This window comes from Sphaerodactylus townsendi, linkage group LG15 (assembly GCF_021028975.2).
Source record: "Sphaerodactylus townsendi isolate TG3544 linkage group LG15, MPM_Stown_v2.3, whole genome shotgun sequence".
In the NCBI taxonomy this organism is placed as follows: domain Eukaryota; kingdom Metazoa; phylum Chordata; class Lepidosauria; order Squamata; family Sphaerodactylidae; genus Sphaerodactylus; species Sphaerodactylus townsendi.
Genome location: NC_059439.1, coordinates 39,447,186 through 39,470,509, shown reverse-complemented (window position 1 = coordinate 39,470,509; position 23,324 = coordinate 39,447,186). Strand labels below are relative to the sequence as shown.

The following is a 23,324-nucleotide window of genomic DNA, read 5'->3' as shown; positions in this document are numbered from 1 at the left end:
GGAGGGGGGGAGAGCTTCTTTAACGGGGAGCATATTGACTGGGGAAGACCCCGCCATAGCAGCCCTGGCCACAGGGGGCGGGGGCTCTGCTTCTCCCCTTGCCCTGGGGGGCCACCCAGGCTTCCTAGAGAGCAAAGCCTGCCCCCACCCGGGGGGGGGGGTTCTGGGAGTCCAGGCTTCCAAGGGAGTTTGTTGGGGTTCCCAAAAGAGCAAAGGAATCTCGACCCCACCGCTGGGGGTCTCCTGGCTTGGTTGGGATCAGAGTGGCCGCGCTCACCCCCACCCACCCACCCACCCTGAAGCCGATTTGAGCTAAGCACTCTCAGCACAGCCTTCCTCACAGGGCTGTTGTGAATATGAGGTGAGGAGAAGATGTGCTGAGAAGACAGATCGACAGAGGCCGTCCTGGAAGACCATCAAGGGACTAAGCACGAAAGAGCCCTGCAGGATCCAAACCGTCACCCCTTGACTCCAGCCTCCCGGTCCACCCAGTCACCAAGCAGAGGGCCAACAGGAAGGTTCAGAGACCGAGGCCCTCCCCTCCCCCCAAAGTTGCCCCCTAGCTCTGTGAGTCTGTAGTTGACTGCCCCTGGATGGGGAGGCTCCCTTTATGCACCAGGGCCAGGAGGTGCTGATGGGAGTTCTCTAGGAGTTGATCCAATCCCACAGCTGGCCTGCTGTCGCCCATGCCGGGTGTGCTGGGGGGTCGAGTGGGGTGGGGGGAGAGGCAGGAGCCTGAAGCCTGCTCCCTGGACCCCGTCAGTCCCAGAGGCCCCCCCCCTCACGAAATGCAATGGGCCGGCCTCTATCGTGTCCCCCCAACTTCCCTAAACTAGCCCTCCCCAAAGGCCTGCCTGCTGGCGGGACCCCTCGACAGACCTCGCCCCCCCCCCAGCAAAGGTGAGAAGGAGCCCAAGGGGGAGGGATCCGCCCTGCTTGCGCATTTACACCATTGTCAAGCGGCTGGCTGAGCCAACCTGTGGATTGCTGAATAATAAAGAAGTCTTTTGGTCCCAAGAAAATTAAATTAAGGCACTGCCTTCCTCTCCCACTGGCCCAGCCCAGACCTTCACCAGCCCCCAAAACTCTCTGGGCCCCACCCGCAGTTCAGTCCCTGCCCCCACCCCCCACCTCATGGGAATGAGCTACAAATGGCTTGTAGGCTGATGCAAACCTTCAGTCCAGGTGAGCAGAATTCCCCTGAATAAGAAGGCAGGAGAGGGTTGGGTTGGACCTGAGCTCTGAGGAAGGTGGGAAGAGTCGGTTGCAGGACGGCCCACCAAAGAACCCAGCTTTGGTCTGTTTTTGTCCGGGCCTTGCAGAAATGTTGGACTCACAGCACCGGTTCTGGGACACGGAAAAGGAGGAGGAAGAAGAGGAAGAGTTGTCCTCCCCAGAAGACTTTTCTGCAGACTCCGAGGAGTCTTGTGGTGAAGACTGCCAGGAACGTGGTCGAGGGTGAGTTGGGAGCCCAGCACTGTAGCTTGGGAGTGAGTAGGCTGGGGAGCATGCAAAGTTCTCCACCAGAGCATGCAGCGATGGCCGCAAGCAGAGGCAGGCTTTACGGGGGGGGGGGGGGGCGCTGGGAAGATTTGTGGAGGAGAAGCCCAGCAGTGGCCACTCGCCCCGGGGACTGGAGCGAACTTCCACGTGAAGAGGCAGTCTATCCCTGAACCCCAGTCCCGGGAAGGCCTTGGCCTCCGTTCTTGGTGTTTGGCCCTCTGAGTGGGGCAGGATGCTGGACGACACAGACCCCTCTTGGAATCCTATTTTAGGATCAGGGGACATCGGCTGCTGCTTGCCACATTTGCTGACCCCCCTTTCTCACAGGTGGTGGGATCCAGCCATCGGCCACCCGTTGCAACGCCACACACATGAACTCTGGCGATGTCGGCAGGGCCCGGATGAGTGGCCGGATAACGGCTGTTTTCCAGGCTGCACAGGTGGGTTGGGGGTGGGGGTGGAGGGGGGGTCCTCAGGCTGGTTTCTGAAAGAGAGAAATTGGGACTCCACACGCCTAGCATGCAAACGAGAGCAGACTAGTTGCAGTGAGCTTTGCACATGCTCAGAGGCCTGTTCTTGGAGGAGGGCATCTCCCTTGGTGCTCCGAGAAGATTGGTGGGTTGAATCCCAGTGCAGTACAGGTGGGGCTACCTGTGGGAGTCTTCATAGGATTCTTCCTTCCAGCGTGGTGCACTGGTTAAGAGTGGCAGACTCAGATCCGGAGGACTGGGTTCGTTTCCCCGCTCCTCCATGTGAAGCCTGCCGGGTGACCTTGGGCCAGTCACAGTTCTGGTCGAACTTTCTCAGCCCCGTCTACCTCACAGGGTGGCTGTTGGGGACGGGGGCAGGAAGGGGAGGTGTCTGTGAGCCACTCTGAGACTCCTTAAAGCAGGGGTTTTCAAACTATGGCCCTCCAGATGTTTATAGACTACAATTCCCATGAGCCCTACCACTTGGCTATGCTGTCAGGGGCTGATGGGAATTGTAGTCCATGAACATCTGGAGGGCCATAGTTTGAAGACCCCTGCCTTAAAGGTTGAGAAAAACGAGGTATAAAAACCAGCTCTTCGTCTTCGTCATGTGAGGCTTCCTCTCTGGTCTCTCCTTCCTGGGCTGGAGAAGGGTCTTGTCTGTGTCTGTGGGGTTTTTTCCCTTTGTTTTTAGAGCTTAGATGGGACAGTGGGGCAGAGACCCATCCCTGGGGGAGAGAGAGCCCACCTTGGGACCCTCCTGTCCGTTCTTGGGTGCAAGACACAGGAGCCGTCTGCCAGTGCCTTTGGCACCTGGAGCAGGTAAGTGTGAGTGAGCGTTACTGGAAGGAAGAGATTCCGGGGATCTGGGCCTCAAAGAGGCACCTGCAAAGCCCCTGATTCAGTGGCGGGGGTGGGGGGGGGGTGATGAGGTATTCCCCTGAACTACTGTTTTTACCCTTCCAAGTGGACCCCCCTGTGCATACACATTATCACAGTCTCCCCTTTTTTATTGGGGTGGGGGGCTGTGTATCACTGCCTCCCCTACTCCAGAGTAGTTTCCCCCTTCCCACCTTCCCCAAGCAGGCCTTCCAGGCCACCTCAGCACCAGGGACGACGGAGCTTGTCCCTCCCTCCCAGCCTTTATACCTTCTGACTGTGTTTTGAATACAACCTGTGATGTGTTGTTGCTGTTTGGCCTTCCCTCTGGGCGTGAGGGCTGCCACGGCCAAGGGCTTGCACGGGGGCCTGTGGCTACTCTCTCTCTCTCTCTCTCCCCTTCTGCCTAGGTTTCTCCCCCCCCCCACTCATAACATGGGAAGGCATGCTGCCTTCCTTGCAGGGTTGTTGTAATGCGACCATGGTCAAGGAGGGGGAGACCTCCAGACAGCTCAGAAGCGTGGCCTCCATCTTTGAAAGACTGAATTGGGGCCCCCAAATGGTCCTGGCTACTCCTTGTCCTTTCTCCCTGACTTCTGCCTCTCCCACCATTAACTCTCTGCATCTGCTCTGGAGACGGAGGGAAAGACACACACACACACACCCCACAACAAACTTGCCCTAGGAGTTGGTGTGTACGCATAAAGTGGAGAAGTTACTTGCCCCTCTCTGAGGGATCCTTGGACCACAACTGAAGCTTCCAAGGGGGAACGGTCCCTGGGAAGGGCTGCCGAGGGTGCCGTGCCTGCCCACCCCACCCGTCTGCAGCCCACCCACACCTGCCCCTCTCTCTGGCTTGGTCCCTTGCAGGTAGCCGCTGCTTCCTCATGGAGGCTCTCCCACCCTTCCTTCCAGACCGTCTTTACTGCCGTTGCCGTTGCTGCCGACAGCAGCCCCTTCCAGACTTCACCTGGAGACCCGATGCTGCCCCAGGCCGGTGGAGGTGGGCAAAGGAAGGTCTCTCTGGGCTGGGGAGGGGGATACATGTGGCGCGTGCCCGCCCTGCCCAGCCATGCCCCTCCTGACACCCCCTCCCCTCCCCTCTCTTTCCAGGCCCAACCCCAACGATGCCCCCGGGATGCCAAGTGTGCAGCAGCAGCACCTCTGCCTCCTCCCAACAAGTAGGTGCCTTCGCCCCCCGCCCCCACCCTTACAGCTCCAGGGAAGGGGGCTCCAACAGAGGGGGGGGCTTGAACCTGAAAACACCAGCATGAGGAGGGGGAATCCTTTTTTAAATCAAGAGGCAGGATGTTCCAGGGGTGAACCGCCCTCTCACACTTTTAATTCTGCCTCTGGTTGGTGGTGGTGGGGGGGGACACGTTTGTTTCTTGTTCTTAAGATGCTGGATGGTGAAACACATGCTCTGCACAAGGGGATTCCCGGTTCAGTCCTTGGCACCAAAGACCCCCAAAGAAGGACTTTACTCTGAAGTAGACAGTAGGGAGGGTCTGACACTGTCCAAGGCCGCTTCAGGGGTTCGAGTACCCCCCTCCCTCTGTGTTTCCTGTAACTCCCCCCCAGCAGGCAGGTTCCAGCCCTTGAGGGCTCCAGGCTCTGACGCCACCTTTCCCTCTCCCTCCTCCCAGGTTCTCCACAGCCTGCGGCTGAACACACCAGCTCCCATCGTGTGCAGCCAGCCCACTGCTTCTCCTGGCCCCCGCTGGCCCTCTGATCCCGAATGTGGGGCGCTACTGGCACTGCCCGCTGGTGCAAGAGGTGAGGCCAGTGCTGGCCTGCCCCCAGAAGCAGCAGGGGGTGGGGAAACGGGTGCCCCAGAGCTCTGCTAGCAGCAAGTGGGTCAGCGCCTCAAGCCATGGGGCTGCTCCAGCTTATTTGGGGAGGCGCTGGGATGTTTCCACCTGAAACGGGCTGTTGGGGGGGTGGGTGTGGATTCTGTGGCCTGAATCATACAGCGCAGCAGACGGGAGGAGACCAGCTGTTTCTACACCTGCAAGAAGAGGGAGAGGCGGGTGCTGTTTTGGAAACGCTGACTTGTGGGCAAGATCCTTTGGCTGGAGCAGGAGGAGGAGGGAGGGGGTGAAGGGGGGGAGAGGAAAGGAACCAGCTGGAGACAAGCAGACCTGTTTTCCCTGTGTGTGTTTTAGAGGGTGGGGGTGGGTGGGGGGAGTGAGGGTGTTCAGAAGTCTCTCGAAGCCTGTCCTGTTTGTTGGAGCGCTGGCTCAGGTGGTTTGAACAGAAGCAAAATCCTGGCTCTCCAGAGCCCCTTCTGGATAAAGGGGCTGCCGGCTGCGTCCTATCCTCCCTCTCCCCTGCTGCCAGCCCAACACCACTGTCTTCTGGGGATGCTGACGGCCAAGAGGGGGCTGACTTCTTGGGAGGCAGCAGGAGAGAGCATCGTGACACACACACCTGTCCTAGTTCATAACTGCAACATTACTTGCTTGGGATGAGGGAGAAGCAGTTTCGTGGCCCGAGTGGAGCTGCGCCCATAGCAACCCAGATCCCCCGCCCCCACTTCTGAAAGGAAGGGGGGTGCAGCTGCAAGGGAAAGGCAGACAGGCCACCTGTCTTGTCTCCACCAGTGGCATTTATTTTGATGATTTGCCCCTAGAATATGTGTGTGGGGGGGTGACGGGGCTGCTCAGCTCCAGCCTCTCCGGAGGGCTCGTCTCTCCCTTCGCCTCCTTTCCAGCTGCTGGAAATACCGTGAGGTCTCCTGCATCACGTCGTCCAGGAAGTGCAGGGCGTCCACCAGAGCTGCTTCGGTGCCGTCTTGCCGGGGTGGTTTGATGATGCTCAGCTGGGGAGGAGGAGGAGTGGGGGGGGGGAAATTAACCCTTGTTCTGCCCCCCCCCCCACTGGCCCAACTCATATGGATTTTGCTGAAAGATATCAGTGATGTGTCCCCCTCCCCAAAAAAGGTTTTCCTAGCAGGACAAAACATGAGGCGAGGAGTTCCGCAGGCCCCACCTGAAGTTTCCAAAGAGAAGCCCACGTCTCTACCTCGCAAAGGCCTCTGCTCACTTCCTTACCATGCAGTTCCCCTCTGCTTGAGGGCAACAGAGGAGCAGCGGCCAGCTTTCGTTTCCTCTTGGAGCACACCTGAGGAAGGCGTGGCTTATCCCTGGGGCCACACCTGGCAGCAGCCACAATTGGAGCTCTTCACTTAGCCTTGAGTTAACATCCTCCCCTCCTCCAACCCAGAAGCCCAGTCCGTCCAACCTTGGACTGTTGCCCCACAAGACCCGGGTTTCGGTTGCCCAGCCACTGGTTAGACTGACCTCCCAGGGCCTGAGCACCCCGACCCATCCGACCACCAGCAGCACCAGGGTGGTGAGCACCGTCCAGTAGGCCCAGCACAGGGGGAAGCCCTCCAGCAGCAGCAGCAGCCCTGACGGCATCTCCAGATCTCTGCAGAACCACATGGCTCACCCAGCCACCCCAGGGCACCACGCTCAGCCCCACGCCCAGCCTGCCTCCCACTAGTTCTGGAACCTGCCTGGTCGCTGGGTGACGGGAAAACAATAGGGCTGGAATGGGGCGGGGGGGGGGGGCGCACACAGTCTAAACACACCATTGAAATATCTCCTAATTCCATCTTTGTGTTCAATAAATCTGTTTTATATGTGGAACCTGCCTCAGTTCACTAGTGCCTTAAAGGGGTGTGTGTGTGTGTGTTTTAAATTAAAAGTCTCTCTTAACTTTTCAGGAATCCTTTGGGTTAAGAACATAAGAACTAGCCTGCTGGATCAGACCAGAGTCCATCTAGTCCAGCTCTCTGCTACTCGCAGTAGCCCACCAGGTGCCTTTGGGAGCTCACATGCAGGATGTGAAAGCAAGGGCCTTCTGCAGCTGCTGCTCTCGAGCACCTGGTCTGCTAAGGCATTTGCAATCTCAGATCAAGGAGGATCAAGATTGGTAGCCATAGATCTCCTCCATTAATCTGTCCAAGCCCTTTTTAAAGCTATCCAGGTTAGTGGCCATCACCACCTCCTGTGGCAGCACATTCCAAACACCAATCACACGTTGCGTGAAGAAGTGTTTCCTTTTATTAGTCCTAATTCTTCCCCCCAGCATTTTCAATGGATGCCCCCTGGTTCTAGTATTGTGAGAAAGAGAGAAAAATTTCTCTGTCGACATTTTCTACCCCATGCATAATTTTACAGACTTCAATCCTATCCCCTCAGCCGTCTTCTCTCTAAACTAAAGAGTCCCAATCGCTGCAGCCTCTCCTCATAGGGAAGGTGCTCCAGTCCCTCAATCATCCTCGTTGCCCATCTCTGCACTTTTTCTATCTCTTCGATATCCTTTTTGAGATGTGGCGACCAGAACTGGACACAGTACTCCAAGTGTGGCCTCACCACTGCTTTATATAAGGGCATGACAATCCTTGCAGTTTTATTCTCAATTCTTTTCCTAATGATCCCCAGCATAGAGTTTGCCTTTTTCACAGCTGCCAGGCATTGAGTTGACATTCCCGTGGAACTATCAAAAGATAAGCCCCTGAAGTGCCCCCTGCTATAGTGTGAGACAATATTTGAACTAAAGCTAAAAACCCAAAGGCTGGTCAGTCTCAATAAAGGCAGGAAAACCCTCATCTGCAGGGAAGAGGACGCCACAAGGGGTATATGGAGACCACTCAATTAAATTCACCCACACCTTGAAGATCCAGCCACACAGCCACGAGAAGCACATTGCCCTGGGGGAGGGGGTGGGAGGGCCACAAACCTACAGTACCACAGTGACCTCCCCTTGCATAGGTCAGTGGCCGCACGTGGACTTTCGCGGCTTGGTCCAGGAGCCAGGCTGGAGGGTCATGTAAGGCTGCCTCCCCCCCCCCGCCCCCCACGAGCACAGGCACCAGCCTGCCGCTCAGACCACAGCCACCCTATGAACAAGGAGACTGAGACAACGAGGAGCCAGGCTTCAAAACGCCTTTATTTCCCAAGACCAGGAAGCAAACATTCCCGCTCCAAGTTCGAGAGACAGGGAGGGCCACGAGGAGAGGAATATCCGGGTGCATTTGGGGGTACAATCGACCTGTGCCTGGCTGAGACCCCACAGACATCCTGTTAACGTGATGAGACCAGAAGGGGGGTGAAGCCCAGCTGGCGGGGGGGGGGGGGACACACTGGTCTTCCAGAACGGAGACTCAGGCACTTAAGCCAAGGGCGGGGAGCGTGTGTGTGTGTGTGAGTGTGTGAAACTGGCAAAACAGGAACCACTTGTGAACAAGGCCACCAACTTCTTGTTAAGGGGTGCAAAGAACCAGCATGCTGCTCGGGGGGGCAAGGCCTGAATTCGAGGGGCAAATGCAAAAGGGAGACCTCTTCCCCCCAACCTATCAGCAGGTGGCCAAGGCACGCAGAGGGGACACATAGAAAGCTCATCTTTGGTGTGTGGGGAGACCCCCTCCTCCACCCCCACCCAGAGCCCAGGGAGGGGTTCATTCCCCCCCACCTAAACAGCCACCCCTGAAAAGGCACATGGCGGGGAGTGAGAGGAAGAGAAGGGACACAGGAAAGACCCTCGTCCAAGAGAGGCTGGGGCCAGGTTCCAGCAGCAGCAGCAGCAGCAGCAGCGATCAGGACTCTGGAACAAAAGTCAGGAGGAAAAGGGTCAGTTTTTCTTGGGGGGGAGGTTGGGGGAAAGGCTGAAAAGACCTCTGAGCAGACAGAAACGATCCCACAGCTGCCAAAGGCAGCATTGGCCCATTTGCTTCTGCCCTTTCAGCCAGTGTGTCGGCCACGTCTCTGTGGTGAACGCCAATCTAGAGACCACTCCCGACTTTTGTCTTATGTTCACAGAAACCCAGCGAGGAAGACGGGGCAGGGGTACAGTCAGGTGGGACCCTTCAGACTAGAAGTGACCTCTCCAGCAGGGGAGGGGGGGCCTTCCTGTCCCCTGAGCCCCAATGTACTTGAACCTCCACACGCCACTTAAGGCCCTTTTAGCCCACTGTGGAAGGCCTACCTTGGAGGGCTGTTGTGACAATGAATAAGAGTCCAGAAGCAAATGACAGGACCCCACCCCCACCCCGGCCGCATACGGAGGACTGCCCAAGCAGAAGGGGCAGAGCAAGTCGTCCCACCTCTTGCAAGACCAGGTGGGTCACGAGAGCCCGGAATAAAGAGGGGGGAAGGCGTTTGGTCCTTTCAGTGAACCCCCCTGAAATGACCGCCCCTTTCTCCTAAACAGGAAGAGAAGAAGAGTTTTGGATTTATATCCCCCCTTTCTCTCCTGCAGGAGACTCAAAGGGGCTGACAATCTCCTTGCCCTTCCTCCCTCACAACAAACACCCTGTGAGGTAGGTGGGGCTGAGAGAGCTCCGAGAAGCTGTGACTAGCCGAAGGTCACCCAGCTGGCGTGTGTGGGAGTGCACAGGCTAATCTGAATTCCCCAGAGAAGCCTCCACAGCTCAGGCGGCAGAGCTGGGAATCAAACCCCGGTTCCTTGGGGTAGATACTGCAGGCTCTTAACCTCCTACTGCATGCTGCTGCTCCTGACAACTGTTAGAGAAGAGCTGAAAATGCAAGCATCACCCCTGGTGCAGAGTGCACACCCCCCTCCCTTTCTCCTGCAGGACTCTTGTCACCTGGCTTCTGCGCCCCCCAACCAGCTGCCCAGATCCCCTCAGCCCCAGGCTTTCCACCCGTGTGGACACACGCCCTTACCCGCTCACTCGGGGCTCGCCTGGCATCCACGCAGCTCCCACAACCGGTGGAAGTCGATGCTTGCGTAGGTGTGGGGGGCCCCACCCTGGCCGGGGGCGGCAGCAGAGCATGGGGTGGGGGCCGCTTCCTCCCCAGCCTCCTTTGCCAGGTCGAGGTCAATATAATTCAGCCCCAGCTCGGTCTTGGCCTCGAACAGCGGCGCCCCGTTCCACTCGGCATCGGGGAAGGTCTCCGACTCGTGGCGCCTCCTTCCTTGGCCGTCTGCTTGCACCAGACGCGTTCCTGGTGCCGTCGCCCCGCACTCGGCGGGCATCGCTACCCCGCTGGCCTCTGCTGGCACACCTTGGAGCTCCAGGTGGACGCAGCCGGGGGCTCTGGTGCCGTAAGTGATGCTGACGTATTCCCCGGAACTGCGGGGGGCAGCCGCTGGGCCTCTGCCCCCCACGAAGAGCCTCGGGGGCGGGCGGGCCAAGCATGAGTCACCCGCCGACTCTTCCAGGCTCTCCGAGCTGGTAGAAGAAGACCCCGAGAGGCGCCCCGGGTTGAAGGGGAACGGGAAGGGCATGGCCCTGTGCTTGTAGGAGCGTGGGAGGGAGAAGAAGGGGGCGCCGCCAGGCGGGGGCAGCAGGGGGCTGTACTCAGGCGGGGTGCTGGAGGCTGAGTGGCTGGCAGGGGACATGTTCACGTAGTCGCTGGGTGAGGGCTCGCAGCCCCCGCCCCCCGGCACCCACTGCCCCGCCCCGTCAGGAGAGCAGCTCCCATTGGGGGACATCAACATGTACCCTCCACTTTCCTGGGGGGGCCAGATGCTGCCCGGGGTCATCCTGATGTAGACCTGGTCCTCCGCGCTCCGGGCCACGCCGGGCAGCATGGCCATGTAGCCGGGGTCTGCGCTGCGGTTCAGTCCTTCGGGGTAGCTGGCGGAGGCTGTGACCGGCCTGAGGGTCAGCCTCCTGCTGGGCAGGCCGGGCGCGTCTTTCTCCAGAGCCATGGGGGGCAGCGAGGCCCGCTTGTTGGCCTCCAGCCCCCACTTGGCCAAGCCGTGCCCCTCCAGCCGGCCCATGGAGATGTAGTCCAGCTCCCCCTCTGCCGCCAGGTAGCTCAGCCGGTCGGGAGTGTTTGGGGGGCGTGAGTCACCCGGGCTCGACCCCCCTTCGTCCGAGGAGACGATGCTGTAGTCGCTCAAGGAGCCCGGCTTCTGGGCCCCGGCTCCCTGCTGCCTCAGGGGGACGGGGCTCCTGCTCAGGGTGGGGGGGCCCTCGGGGCGGGGCCTCCAGGGGAAAGCCGCCTGGCTGGGGGGCGGGGTGCCGAGGTGCTGGTGGCGAGGGGGCACCGAGATGGGCGTGGAGGCCAGGGACTGGCTCTTGCTGCGCAGGCGGAACTCCTCGCTGAGGGCCTTCATGGCCTCCAGGATGGTCTCGTGCATGTTCTGCGCCACCACCAGGTCGTCCACCTGCATCCAGAGCTCCCCGGGGCCGGTCACCGCCGAGCGGCCCACCTCCATGAAGAAGTAGTTCTCCGAGTGGCCGCAGCGCCGAACGTTGAGCAGCTGCAAGACCACGGCCGCCACGTCCGTGTTCAGCTTCACGAAGCTGATGGTCTTGTCCGTCAGGCACAGGAGGTAGGTGCCCGCCAGGTTCCTGGTGTGTCCCAGCCCTCGGGGGCGGAGGCTGACCTGCCAGATCTCCCTGAAGGCCAGGCCGGAGGGCACCGAGGCGCCGTCTCCCTCCGCGGGCGCTCTTCCTACAAGAGTAGAAGAAGAAGAAGAGTTTGGATGTATATCCCCCCTTTCTCTCCTGCAGGAGACTCAAAGGGGCTGACAATCTCCTAGCCCTTCCCCCTCCCAACAGACACCCTGTGAGGTAGGTGGGGCTGAGAGAGCTCCGAGAAGCTGTGACTAGCCCAAGGTCACCCAGCTGGCTGAATTCCCCAGAGAAGCCTCCACAGCTCAGGCGGCAGAGCTGGGAATCAAACCCGGTTCCTCCAGATTAGATACATGAGCTCTTAACCTCCTACAGAACAGAACCGTCACAACAGCAGCAGCCACTGGAAGTGTTGGGGGCGTCGCATCAGAAGGCCCCGCCGGAGCCACCTCGAGGCCGCTCGTCCTCAGGCATGTGGAGGGGGGGGGAGGGGTACCAGCTCATGGCACAGTGGCCACTCCGCTGCAGGGGCACAACGCTCCACGTCCCACGGGCCGCCAGGAACCCACCCAGCCTCAGGAGATGCTTTGGTGGACCTCTGGGGGGCTCCACTGACCAACACCCCCCCCACCAGAACCTCCTGCCCGGTGCCCACGAGCAGCCACTTCTGGGGCGGAGCAACCGCTGTGAGCAAGGGGCCCTCACTCAGACCTCCCCCCCCCCGCACTGCAATCTGGCCTTCTGCTCCTGTCAGGTGGCCAAAGCAGAATTGGAAGGAGAGGAATGGGGGGGGGGGGAGGATATGCAAAGTGGGTGTCTGGAAAGCAGGAGGATAAACACACATGCACCCCCCACCCAAGAGGTCAGCGCTCTGGCAACCAGCGCCCGTCAGCCAGGAGAGATGCAGGCGGTTGCCACGGAGACTCAGGTGGGATGGTTCTCACTGAGGTTAGTGCCACTGGGTCTCTATGCAGAGGAAATGTTTAAGCTAAACAGTTCTGGGAACCAGGATTGATAAACACTTGTGAAGAGGGAACGCCCCAGGAACCCAGCTCCCCCCTTCCTTACACCTCAGCCCCCCAAGGGCCTCTTTGGATCTTCACTCCTGCCCCACCTGCCAGGAGAACTCTGGCAGGATCCTAAGGAAGCCTGCGGCGTCCCCCTCTGCCCCCCAGCCAGCTCTGCACACCAGGAATAAGACCCAGGGAAAAGAACACCCTGTACCAGTCAGCACATACCAGCTGTGCACACAAACACACGGGCAATGTTGCAAGCAGGAGCACTGGGGAAAGAGAGTCAACAATTAGCAGGGGGGGTGGGGCCGCTGGAAGGCACTGCAGGCAGCCGGGGAGCGGCCAGGCAAGCAGGGCCAAGCTGCGCGCGTGGAAGGGGGCCGGATCCAGGGCTTTGCTGGTGAGCGGAAACCTCTCGTCCCATCTGGAGCAGAGTTAGGCAGCTGCACGCCCCCCTCAAGCCGCAAAAGTTTCCGTGGGAGCCGTGCTGGCTCTTCTGCCCCTCCCCAATGCAGAGGGCCACGGGCGGCCACTCAGCGCTCCCAACCCACCCAAAGGCCCAGAAGCAAACCTCTGCACACACACACACACACCGCCCCAAGTCATAAATCAGTCTCAGCACCTCAACTACAGATGCTTCCCTAAGCAGCTGTTGCAACCCAGAAACAGCTGCAATCCTAACTGGAGGAACAAAGAACTCATCTTTTCCAAGTGGGGTGGGGGTGGGGGGAGAGCACTCCCCCCCCCAGTTGGGGCTTCCCTCCTGCAGTCTGGATGTCCCCCCTCCCTGCCCAAGAGACAGCAGAGGTCCACACCCAGCAACTGCCCAGGAGGAGAGGGAGTGGGCGTTTTCCTTCTTTGGGTCAAAGTCATCCTGCCAGGATTGGGGGGGGAGGGGGGGGGAGAGAAGCTGACCCTCATGGAGATGGTTTCACACATTTATTAGCCACCTTTTCCCCTCAAGGCAGTTTTGCAATATAAATAAAATATGCAAAATAGAGTGCATTAAGTTACAGAAAACTCTATAAAGTTTTCTGTAACTTTATGCACTCTGGCCCTAACGATATTTCAGCTATATTACAAAACTATGAGGGGAAAAAAACAACCAACTCTGTACCAATTAAATAGGTGACAGGCAAACGAACGGGCACCTCTTTGCAGGGCCGGACAGACACCTCTGCTCAGCGGGGAGGTCGGAAGGACCCCTTCACGGCACAGAACATTTGCAGGGAAGCCAAAGATCCCAGGTGAGGCAGAGAAGCAGCTTGCCTTCCCGAGCCAGGGGTGCACGGCAGCCATTGCTGGAGTACCAAGAGCAACCAAGGGCCATACAGGGGGGGAGGGCATCTAGAGAAAGAGTAGGCCAGTGGTGGCGAACCTATGGCACGGGTGCCAGAGGTGGCACTCAGAGCCCTCTCTGTGGGCACGCATGCACAGAGTTCATCATGTGATAATAGTATAATTATTTCAGGCAGATTATTAGCATCATACCTAAGACCTAGTTTTGGGGAAGCAGTGTAGGTAAACCCTGTTAAGCTCTGTTAAACCCCACTGATTTTCATGGGAAGAACTAAAGCGTGATCCTTTACCTGGGAGTAAGCTTGGTTGCTTCAAAGCAAAGCCACCAACTACCACCAAGCTTACTCCTGAGTAACGCGCGCCTTGGAGCCAACTGTTTTTTCTAAACTAAAACCTCAGTATTCAGGTTAAATTATTGTGTTGGCACTTTGCAATAAATAAGTGGGTTTGGGGTTGCAGTTTGGGCACTCGGTCTTGAAAAGGTTCGCCATCACTGGAGTAGGCGGTGGCGGGGTGGGGGGGCACAGAGCAGAGGGCCTTGAGAAACTTTGGAGATGTGCATCAGGGAAGGCAGGTCAGGGGACAGGTTGTACTTCCCTGAGCCACCAGAACCCTCCCTCAGGTGCAAGAAAGCCACCTGGTTGGTTGGGGGGGAAGTGCATGGAACGGACCCGCTATGTGAGAACTGGCGGCACTGCATAAATCGTGGCCTTTGTTTCTTCCTTTTATTAATGGTGCAGCTTCTTGATATTCCGGCCGCTAAGACCCGTCAATCAGGTGGAAAGTTGGCTGCCTCTTATTTTCCCCCCACAACATTTCCACTTGCAATAACAGCTCCTTTAATCGATTCTTGTAATATGTAAACAAGGTCTCACTAAATAGAAAGGAGATGTGCGCGCATGCCGGCTATGCTTAACCTACAGGAAACGCTGGAAGGAAACTCAGGTTTGCCAGCCCAAGAGCCGGAAGAAGCCCCTTCGCTGGGGCACCTGGAAAAGATGGTTTGGAAAACGAAAGGGTTCCAAAATGTCAAGGGGTTGCTGGCCAGAGTCTGGCTATGCCCCCTTTACTCCCTCCCCCCAGACACACTGAGGCGGGATCAGAAAACAAGTGGGTTTTGATATGGAGGCCTGGCAAACTCTCCACACCCCCCCCCCACACACACACGGAGCTCAGAGGGCAGCCCCTGGGCCAGCAATCAGCTGTACCCCAAAGAACTGCTGGGGAGAGAGGCCTGGCCCAGGCAAGTTGCTCCTAAGCTGAATGGGTGACAGGCAAACTGAGCTTGGAAGGAAAATCGAACCCAGGGCACCAGGGGCTAGAGGGGAATGATACAGCCCCCCACGACCCGTCCCCCGATCAGCCCTCTGGTGGCAGCCTTCAGTATCAACTACAGCACAGGTGTCAAACTCGCAGCCCTCCAGATGTTATGGTCTACAGTTCCCATCATCCCTGGCAGGGGATGATGGGAACTGTAGTCCATAACATCTGGAGTGCCGCAAGATTGACAGCTGTGAACTACAGCACAGGTGTCAAACTTGTGGCCCACCAGATGTTGTGGACTACAGTTCCCATCATCCCATCAGCATGATGCTGGCAGGGCATGATGGGAACTGTAGTCCATAACATCTGGAGGGTCGCGAGTTTGACACCCGTGAACTGCAGGTTCCAGGTAGTCTTCAGGGGTAGCCCCGTGTACAGCAGACTGTAGCCATTAGGAAGGCATGCCCCAAAGCCTCCACCTCTGGGAACTACCTGCCCAAAGAGAAGGGCCCCCCAACACTGTTCAGGGGTGCCAACAGCCCCCCCAGGCAGAGCATTCAACCGTCCCCCTCCTGCCCCATCTCCGGGACCAGAAGTCAGGTCTAACTGCCCTCAGGGACTCCCCAGAGGGGCGGGGCTTCCAGGTGGCCGGGGGGTGGGGTCGCGGCCCCCCCTCACTCACCCTTGGCGTGCAGCTCCACGAGGGCGGCGTACCAGGCCTGCTGCTGCTCGGCGCTGTCGGCCGCCACTCCGAAGGTGCCTCCGCGGCCGCAGAGGACGAGCAGGTGCCGGTGGCGGGCGTCGGCGCGCTTGCTGATGCTGAGCGCCTGGGCGAGGGGGAGGGCCCTCTTGGGGCGCGCGCCCCCCGGCCCCCCCGCGCGGAACCGCTTCTCGTTCTCGTAGCACTCCAGGCGCGCCGGCCCCGAGGCGCTGGGCCCCCGCAGCACGAAGAAGCGCCGGTGCTGGGACTTCTGCTTGCGCAGGTAGCCGCACAGGCGCACGTCCGACGGGGGGGCCTCCGCCGCCATCCCCGCCCGCCCCTCCGCTAGCCCCGCGCCGCCGCCGCTAAGCCATCATGCCGCCGCCGCCGCCGCCGGGGCTCCAGCCAGCACTCGTCTGCGCCAATGGAGGGGGGGGGCACCTGCTGAGCGCCCCAGCCCCGAGCCCGGCACCGCGGCCGGACTCCCAGGCCTCGCCCCCGCCTCCCCTCCAGGCTGCGGGGCCCCCTCGGTGGCGCGCAGGCCTGCTGGGGCCGGAGCAAGAGGCTGGGCACGGGCGGGGGGGGGTCTTCACCGGCCGTCCGGGGCCTCTCCGAGGGGCGCAGCCTTTGGTTGGCCGGCAGCTGAGCCCGCTTGACCGGGCGGCTCAACAAGGCCGCGGGGCTCCTTTGCCCGCCACGCCGAAGGCGAGCCGAGGCCCGTGCGACGAGAGGGAGACAGAAGCGGCCCCTCCCGCGGTTGGCCGACTCTGCGGGGCTGGCGGCCGGGGAGTCCCGCGCCTCTCAACACGCCGCGCCGCCCGCCGGGGCTCCTGCACCACGAGTGCCCCCCCCCCCGCGCCGGCCCCCAGACACGTGTCGCGCAGCCGCTCCCGCCACGTGTCCAGCGCGGTCCCCGGGGCAGGCGGCCGCGCACCGGCTCTGCAGCCCCGCCGGACGGAGGAGGGCGGCGGCGGGACCCCCGGCAGGCCCTCGCTCGCCCCCACCCGCGGCTCCCCGGCGGCGGCGGCAGGAGCTCCTTCGCTGGCCCGCTGCCCGCCTGCCCGCGCCGCCTTTATAGGGCCCTCCTGCCGCAGCGGCGCCGCCCGGTCCTAGCGCCCCCTCCCCTTCCCCGGCCTCGGGGGGAGGGGGCAGAGGGCGCCTTGGGCGGGGCGGCCGGAAAGACAGCAGCTCCCGGCCTTGACGCCCGAGCCCCCGGGAAGGCTGCCAACCTGCCGGCGCGGCCTGGATATCTCCCGGGCTTGCCCCTGCCCTCCAGCCTCCGGATCCCCGTTCTTCTGGGGTAAAGGGCTGCGGGGGGGGGTCTCCCTGGCCTTGCGCCAAGCCATTGCCCCCGGCCTCCCCAGGCGCCTCCCACCCCCACAATGACCAGAGAGCGCTCAGCCCGGCGCCTCCCCCCGCCATCGCTCCCAGGTGCTCGGGCCCTTGACGGGAGGCTGGAGGGGCTGCCGCGACCCTCCCGGACCCGAGAAGCGCCCATTGCCCGCCCGCGCAGCGAGCCTCTCTGCTCTGAGGGCCGGGGGGGGGGCGCGTCCCAGCCTGCTCGCCTCCCTTCTCCCCCCCCCCCCGCCACAGCGGGACGGGACGGGACGGGACGGGGGCCCTGCCTTCCAGGCCCGCAGGTGCGCCAGAAGAAGCGCTCGCCCGCCCGCCCCGTCAAACACGCAGCCCGCGCGCACCCCGCGCACCTGGCGGGGAGGAGGTCTGGTGGTCTCCCTCAGCCCAGGCACCTTCTGGCCACCACGGAAAGGGGGGGGGCAGGAGAACCCGTGAAACTTGCTGACAGACCTGAGGGGTTATGCTCATCCTAGCCTACCTTAGAGGGTTGCTGTGGAGATAAATGAGAGGAAGAGCAGACCGTGCAGCCCTGAACCTCTAAACACAGATCAGACGTGTCCTTGCCGGCGATGGGCCCAGCTCAGGCTGGCCCCGGCCCCAGCCACCCACGGCGGGCAGCGCAGGCCTCAGGAGGCCACGGACACCTTCGCCAGATGCCTGCAAACGCAGCACTTGCTGGTAAAGAGCTGTGGCCATAAAACCCGTTCTGGGAAATGCTTCTCCTCCCCCCCCCCCCCTTGACTTCAGCGCTGGCTTTGGGGCTGCTGCTTTCTGTCCAGGGTGGGGGGCTCCTCAGCCCTTTCAGAAATCTTGTTGCGAAGCTGATGGTCTTCATTGTTGTGAAGGAACAGGTGTGGCGACTAAACCACCATCCCATAGCCGAAAGACCTCCCCTCTCACTGACTCCCCCCCCCCCAAGTAACTGATGGTGGCAAACCGTTGGGGTTCAGCCGGAGCCCCCAACAGTGGTCGTGAAACCTGCAAGCTGTTTGTGGGAGCAGCAGGTGAGGCGGCCCCTGCAGTCTGTTCCCTGGGGTAATAGACGACCCCCACTCAATTTCCCAGTTTGGAGAGGATGGCTTGCTTTGGGCTGCCAGGCCAAGTATTGGGCAGGGGGGGTGGGGCTGCATGTGCAGATGGATGGAGAAGCATCCTAGACCTTTTGAATCGCTACACGCCAGGGGCCGCCCAGTTCTGCACAAGGAACAGAGAGAGAGAACCCATGAGCCAAACACCTGCAGAGCCACAGGTACGGTAAGGAGGGGCTCCTTCGAGGGGGCAGGCAGGGCCGTCTGCCGGGAGAGGCTCAGAGGACAGACAAAGGGCAGGGAGTTATTTACACCAAACGCTCAGCCCCTGATAAGTCCTGTCTCCACCGGAGCTGTCCCCCCACCTCCCCAATAATGTGCTGCTGTCCTTTGGAACACCTGAAATCCTGGTGCAGTGCAAAAGCAACACCTTCACCCCTTACACAAGCAATACCTTTACCCCCCCCCACACACACACACTAGAACAGGGACTACTGCTCCCCCCCTGTTGGTCTTGTGCCCCCAGGCCCCAATGTGTGGGTTTCTACCAGGGCAGCTGCACCAATGGACTCTCATTTAACACATTTCCTACTTACAATGAGCTGTATGTAGCAATAAGAGACCCCAGTTTCGTCATTATTATCAGAATGTTTGTGGCGATCTTCTGCAGTGCGTCCCTGGGAGACTTTGCGGAGAAAGCCCTTTACTCTGGCTAATGAGGGTCTGCTTGCTGTGAGCTGCAATGATGCAGAGATCAACGCACTGCACTCTAAACGTGCTCAGAGGCACTCCTGTGTCTGTTCTCGTTCCTGCAAGTCTGGCAGCAGCAGCAGCAGCAGCAGCTCCTTCTGGGAGGGTGCACATTCGAGAAAGAAAACTGTGGTGGCTACATAAGCCACAGCTGTAGCTCAATGCAGCGCTCTGCGTCACAGCAACCCTGCAAGGTTGGTCAGGGATCAAGAAATGCTTCAGTGCCAAGCAAGGAGCAGGGTGGAGCCAACCAACAAGGCTTTTGAAAGGGGGGAGTATCCACTGGGTGAATGTCTTTGGGGAGAGGTGTGGAAGATGGGGGGGGGGGGCTGGAATTCCAGGGGCCTCCCACTTGATTGGTCAATGGGCTTGCCCTATAGCAGTGATGGCGAACCTTTTCAAGACCGAGTGCCCAAATTGCAACTCAAAACCCACTTATTTATTGCACAGTGCCAACACAGCAATTTAATCTGAATACTGAGGTTTTAGTTTAGAAACGCGTTCCTCGGGAGTAGGTGAAGCAACCGTGCAACGCTTCAAATGGGTTAATCACGACCGTAGGAAGATTTACCCAAGCAAGCCGTACCCTTAGCGAGCTTACTTTCAAGTGTAGCATTGCAGGCAGGGTAGATTGTTATTGATGACCAGTATTATTGGTGCTCATGACGAATCTGTGCACGAAGTGCCCACAGAAAGGGCTCTGAAGTGCCACCTCTGGCACCCGTGCCATAGGTTCGCCACCACTGCCCTATAGAAGCTATGGCTGCAGGAGGCCTGGGTGCGAAGGCATTCTACACCCCCCAGTAGCTTGCTGGAAACTAGGACCCACCATGAATTAACTTTGTAAATGAGTGTCAAACTTGCAGCCCTCCAGATTTTTTTATGGACTACGGTTACTCATCCCCTGCCAGCGCGGTGGCGGGGATGATAAGCTGTAATCCACATCTGGAGAAGTATAATGTCAAACTGATGTTTATGTTTTGCTTCATTTCTGTGTTTAGGCTTCTGTTGACTCCGTGACATCCTCCTTGAGTACCATTAAGAAAGGCGGACTTTACGTAACAGAAGTAGGTAGGTTTAGTCTGGAGAAGAGAAGTTTCAGGGGTGACATGACAACCACTTGAAAGGGAGGTCCTGCTACTGATCAGGGAGCAAGCTTATTTTCCGATGCTCCGGAGTACCGGGACCAGGAGTCCTGGGTTCAAGGTGCAGGAAAAGAGACTCCACCGAAACATTAGGAAGAACTTCCTGGCAGTCAGGGCTGTTGGACAGTGGAATATGTGCTGCTGCCCCAAAGGGTGGTGGAATCTCCTTCTTTGGAGGTTTTTAAACAGAGGCTGGGTGGCCACCTGTCAGGAGTGCTTTGATTGTGTCTTCCTGCATGGCAGGGCGGGTGGACTGGATGGCCTTTGGGGGTCTCTTCCAACTCTACGATTCTATGACTCTAAATAAAACAATAATAATAAAATAAAATGTAAAAAAGTTCTGCATCAGGCCTACCTGCCAAGGGCTTGTGTGTTGCAGAAGCTCTACTCTCACGTGGTACCCATCATCAGCTGCAGTTGTAGACATAAACTCTGCCCAAGATGCACGCAGCCTCACCCGCTTCCGTGCAGGGTGGCCAGAGAAACCAATTTCCTGGTAGTTCTGTGGGTGCCGAGCCAGGGTGTTTACCAAACCTGACCCTGTTTTCTGCCAGGCACCCCGGTGTTTGTGGCCAAACAGTCTCTGCAGACACCCGCACGCTCCCGGCACCCTCCTCGGCACGTGGCCCAGTCGGGCTTCCCAAGGCTGCTGGGATCACAGACCGGTGTGTGTGTGTGTGTGTCACATCACAGCCACAACCAACTGCAAACAGATTTGCAGCCTTTGCCGTCACGTCTCAGTTGGGATTAGAGAGGGCTGGTTCCCCCCCGTGCTTCTGGGAACTCAGAGTTATGTGGGCCACTTTCAAATGTACTGTGGGAATGGTGTGGTCCTAATGCTGTGGTGGCGAACCTATGGCACTCCAGATGTTCATGGACTGCAATTCCCATCAGCCCCTGCCTGCATGGGCAATTGGCAGAAAACACATTAACCGATGCAAACGTTGCATAGCAGGAACAAACCTAGCAGCAACAGATAGTACGACTTAGATCAGTGATGGCAAACCTTTTCGAGACCGAGTACCCAAATTGCGACCCAAGACCCACTTATTTGCTGGTACGCAATTTAACCTGAATACTGGCAGGTTTAGTTTGGAAAAAAAAGCGGTTGGCTCTGAAGCGTGTGTTCTCAGAAGGTTGTGATGGTAGTCTGTGGCTTTGCTTTGGAAACAGCGGGCAGCTACTGCCGGGTGAATCCGCGACCACCGAGGAGGACTTTACCGAAGCAAGCCCATTGCAGCAGCCAGGCACTGCCAGGTAAAGGATGCTTTAGTTCTTTGCATGAAAATCAGTGGGGTTTAACAGCGCTTAACCGGGTTACCTACACTGCTTCCCCAAAACTAGGTCTTTGGTTTAATGCTAATAATCGAGCTCAGTGGCCCAGGCCAGCCTAGATGTGTGTGTGGGGGGGGGGATGGGGGCGACTCTGTTTGTGCGTGCCCACAGAGAGGGCTCTGAGCCACCTCTGGCACCCGTGCCATAGGTTCGCCACCACTGACTTAGATGCAGTGGGCAGTCCTGGGGAGAAAAGGGGGATACAAATATTTAGGCAGAAGACTCGGGGGGGGGGGGGGGGCAGATTTGTCCTCTGCTGCTCCCACGGGGGCTGTTACTGGAAGCAGGAGAGGGCCAGTCTGGCCAAAGGGCTCCTTGTGAGCAATAACCTGGGCGGAGCTTCTAGGTCTGCTGTCAGTGGCTGCCTGACTCTTAAAGGGCCGGCCGGTCTTCTTGTGGGCCCGCTGGTCAGGGCGTGGACCTTTACAGGGTGCATCTGTGTGGCCCACCAGACCTGATGGCGCTGGACTGCAACACATGGGGGCCCAAGGAGAGGCGGTCTGGTGTTGCCCCCCCCCCACCTTGTCAGAAGGCATCGTAAAAGTCCTGCGAGTCCCCTTCAAGAGTTGCCTTTCTGCAAAAACAGCTGCATTCAAGTCCAGCAGCAGCCCCTAGAGACAAACCAGATGTTTGTGGTTCTGACAAAGGGAGCTTGAGCTCTCAGAAGTTTACCCCTCCCCCCGCAAAGGTCTCAAGCTGGTCTCTCAGCTGCTACTGGAGTCAAATCCAGCTGTTCAGACTAGCACAGCTGCCCTCTGACATTTTCTGACCCATCAAGGTCTATCCGTGGCTGTTCTCCTGAGCAGCAGAATAGGCCCTCTGTGTGCAGAGAGAGGGAGGGCCAGTCTGCTGAGGCCTTTGGAGCTCGAAGGGGAAGTTGGGCTGGTTCTGGCAAGAGGTGGGGGCACTCCTGTGGGGTGGGGGAGGTCAGAGGTGAAGGGCAGCATCAGCCCTGAGGTCACAGTCGCCTCCCTCCTGCAGCCCACGGTCCACCCTCTCCCGGGGAGGGCTGCCCCCATGGTGCCCTGGGCCACTCTGGCCCTGCTGGCCCTGAACGTGGCCCTCTTCTGCCGCCCCCTCCGGCCCCCCAGCGGCGCCTGCCTGAGCGTGCAGACAGTGTGGGACCAGGGCCAGTGGCACCGGCTGTTCCTGGCTCCTTTCCACCACCTGAGCTGGTGCCACCTGCTGATGAACATGGCCACCCTCTTCTGGCTGGGCAGGGAGATGGAGCGGGAGGCGGGCGGCCTGCAGACGGGCACCCTGCTGCTGTTCCTGGCGCTGCTGGGGGGGCTGCTGCACCTGGTGCTCAACGCCCTGCTGGCACTCCTCACCGGGCACCAGTGGTACTGGCAGCACTGCGCCGTGGGGTTCTCAGGTGAGGCTCCTCCTGGCTGAGCACCTCTGTCTCAGGGGGCCCCTCCGATGAAAGCCCCGCTCTCGGCTAGGATGCCCGCCTCTGGGCTAGAATCTCCTGAGGTCAGAGGTCAGCTCCCCTGTGCGGTGGGTGGGGGCCTGGAGGCCACCCTCCCAGGTTACGCCACCAGGCCTCCAGGAACTGCCCAAGCCTCCCACCCCCGCCCCAGCGGCTGCTGCTGCTGCGTGCCTAGCCACTGGGCTCCGGCTGCTAGCTGCCCCCTCCCCGGTCATCCCCCACAGGGGTCCTTTTCTCCCTGGAAGCCATGGGCCGGCAAGTGGAGCCCTTCCCGGTAGCCTCGCTGGCCAGCGGTGTCACCGTGACCACCCGGTGGCTGTGCCTCCTGGAATGCCTGCTGCTGGCCCTCCTGCACCCCAGGTGAGCCCAGTGGGGCAGCCCCACGGCCACGGGGTGGGTGGGGGGCTGAGCCGGGAGGCCGGCCGGGCACCTTTCAGGGCAGGGGCAGCCGGCCGGGCGACTGGCGAGTGGTGTCTCCCCTCTTGCAGGAGCTCCCTCACGGGCCACGTCTCCGGGATCCTGGCCGGGCTGGCCTTGGCCGCTGGGCCGTTGCGCCTGGGCAGCAGCAGCAGCAGCGACTCCTGACCCACCTGGGGAACGCGCCTCGCAATACAACCCGGCCTCCTCTCCACGCCTGAGTCTGAAATGCAACCGGGGGGGGGGGGGAGCGGGAGGGCACCGGTGTGTGTGTGGGGGGGTCCGGCGGAGGAGCCCTGCTGGGGAGTAGCGGGGTGGGAAGAAGGGGTCAAGACCCAGGCCCTGGTGGCTCTCTGGGACAGCAGGAGCGCACACCCAGGCCGACATGGGGCTGCT

At 59.8% G+C, this 23,324-nt stretch overlaps 3 protein-coding genes across 3 annotated transcripts; 1 reads left to right on the top strand and 2 right to left on the bottom strand.

Moving 5' to 3' along the window:
* Position 1: 1 nt before the first annotated feature.
* LOC125444519 lies at positions 2–6,502 on the top strand. The gene is made up of 6 exons (XM_048516987.1): positions 2–1,458; positions 1,831–1,943; positions 2,668–2,795; positions 3,723–3,855; positions 3,966–4,033; positions 4,499–6,502. The coding sequence occupies exons 1-6, from the start codon at positions 1,325–1,327 to the stop codon at positions 4,697–4,699; spliced, it is 777 nt and encodes a 258-aa protein (XP_048372944.1). The 5' UTR covers positions 2–1,324; the 3' UTR covers positions 4,700–6,502.
* Positions 6,503–7,793: 1,291 nt separating this feature from the next.
* Positions 7,794–16,479, bottom strand: LOC125444504 (insulin receptor substrate 1-like). Its single transcript, XM_048516961.1, has 3 exons — positions 15,448–16,479; positions 9,548–11,290; positions 7,794–8,465 (listed from the first exon to the last, which is right to left on the bottom strand). The coding sequence occupies exons 1-2, from the start codon at positions 15,791–15,793 to the stop codon at positions 9,552–9,554; spliced, it is 2,085 nt and encodes a 694-aa protein (XP_048372918.1). The 5' UTR covers positions 15,794–16,479; the 3' UTR covers positions 7,794–8,465; positions 9,548–9,551.
* LOC125444439 (proline-rich protein 2-like) lies at positions 15,811–16,811 on the bottom strand. Its single transcript, XM_048516848.1, has 3 exons — positions 16,600–16,811; positions 16,216–16,514; positions 15,811–16,169 (listed from the first exon to the last, which is right to left on the bottom strand). The coding sequence occupies exons 1-3, from the start codon at positions 16,809–16,811 to the stop codon at positions 15,811–15,813; spliced, it is 870 nt and encodes a 289-aa protein (XP_048372805.1).
* Between the last annotated feature and the right edge of the window lie 6,513 nt (positions 16,812–23,324).

Bases quoted from the DNA above. Each gene is read 5' to 3' on its own strand.
- LOC125444519 (XM_048516987.1), top strand. From the start codon at position 1,325: ATGTTGGACTCACAGCACCGGTTCTGGGACACGGAAAAGGAGGAGGAA. The intron at 1,459-1,830 runs GTGAGTTGGGAG...CCTTTCTCACAG, and splicing joins TGCCAGGAACGTGGTCGAGG to GTGGTGGGATCCAGCCATCG. The intron at 2,796-3,722 runs GTAAGTGTGAGT...GGTCCCTTGCAG, and splicing joins GCCTTTGGCACCTGGAGCAG to GTAGCCGCTGCTTCCTCATG.
- LOC125444504 (XM_048516961.1), bottom strand. From the start codon at position 15,793: ATGGCGGCGGAGGCCCCCCCGTCGGACGTGCGCCTGTGCGGCTACCTG. The intron at 11,291-15,447 runs GTGAGTGAGGGG...CTACTCTTGTAG, and splicing joins CGTGGAGCTGCACGCCAAGG to GAAGAGCGCCCGCGGAGGGA.
- LOC125444439 (XM_048516848.1), bottom strand. From the start codon at position 16,811: ATGGCTTGGCGCAAGGCCAGGGAGACCCCCCCCCGCAGCCCTTTACCC. The intron at 16,515-16,599 runs GCCGGGGAAGGG...GCAGGCGGGCAG, and splicing joins CTCTGCCCCCTCCCCCCGAG to CGGGCCAGCGAAGGAGCTCC. The intron at 16,170-16,215 runs AGGGGCCGCTTC...CCTCGGCTCGCC, and splicing joins CAGAGTCGGCCAACCGCGGG to TTCGGCGTGGCGGGCAAAGG.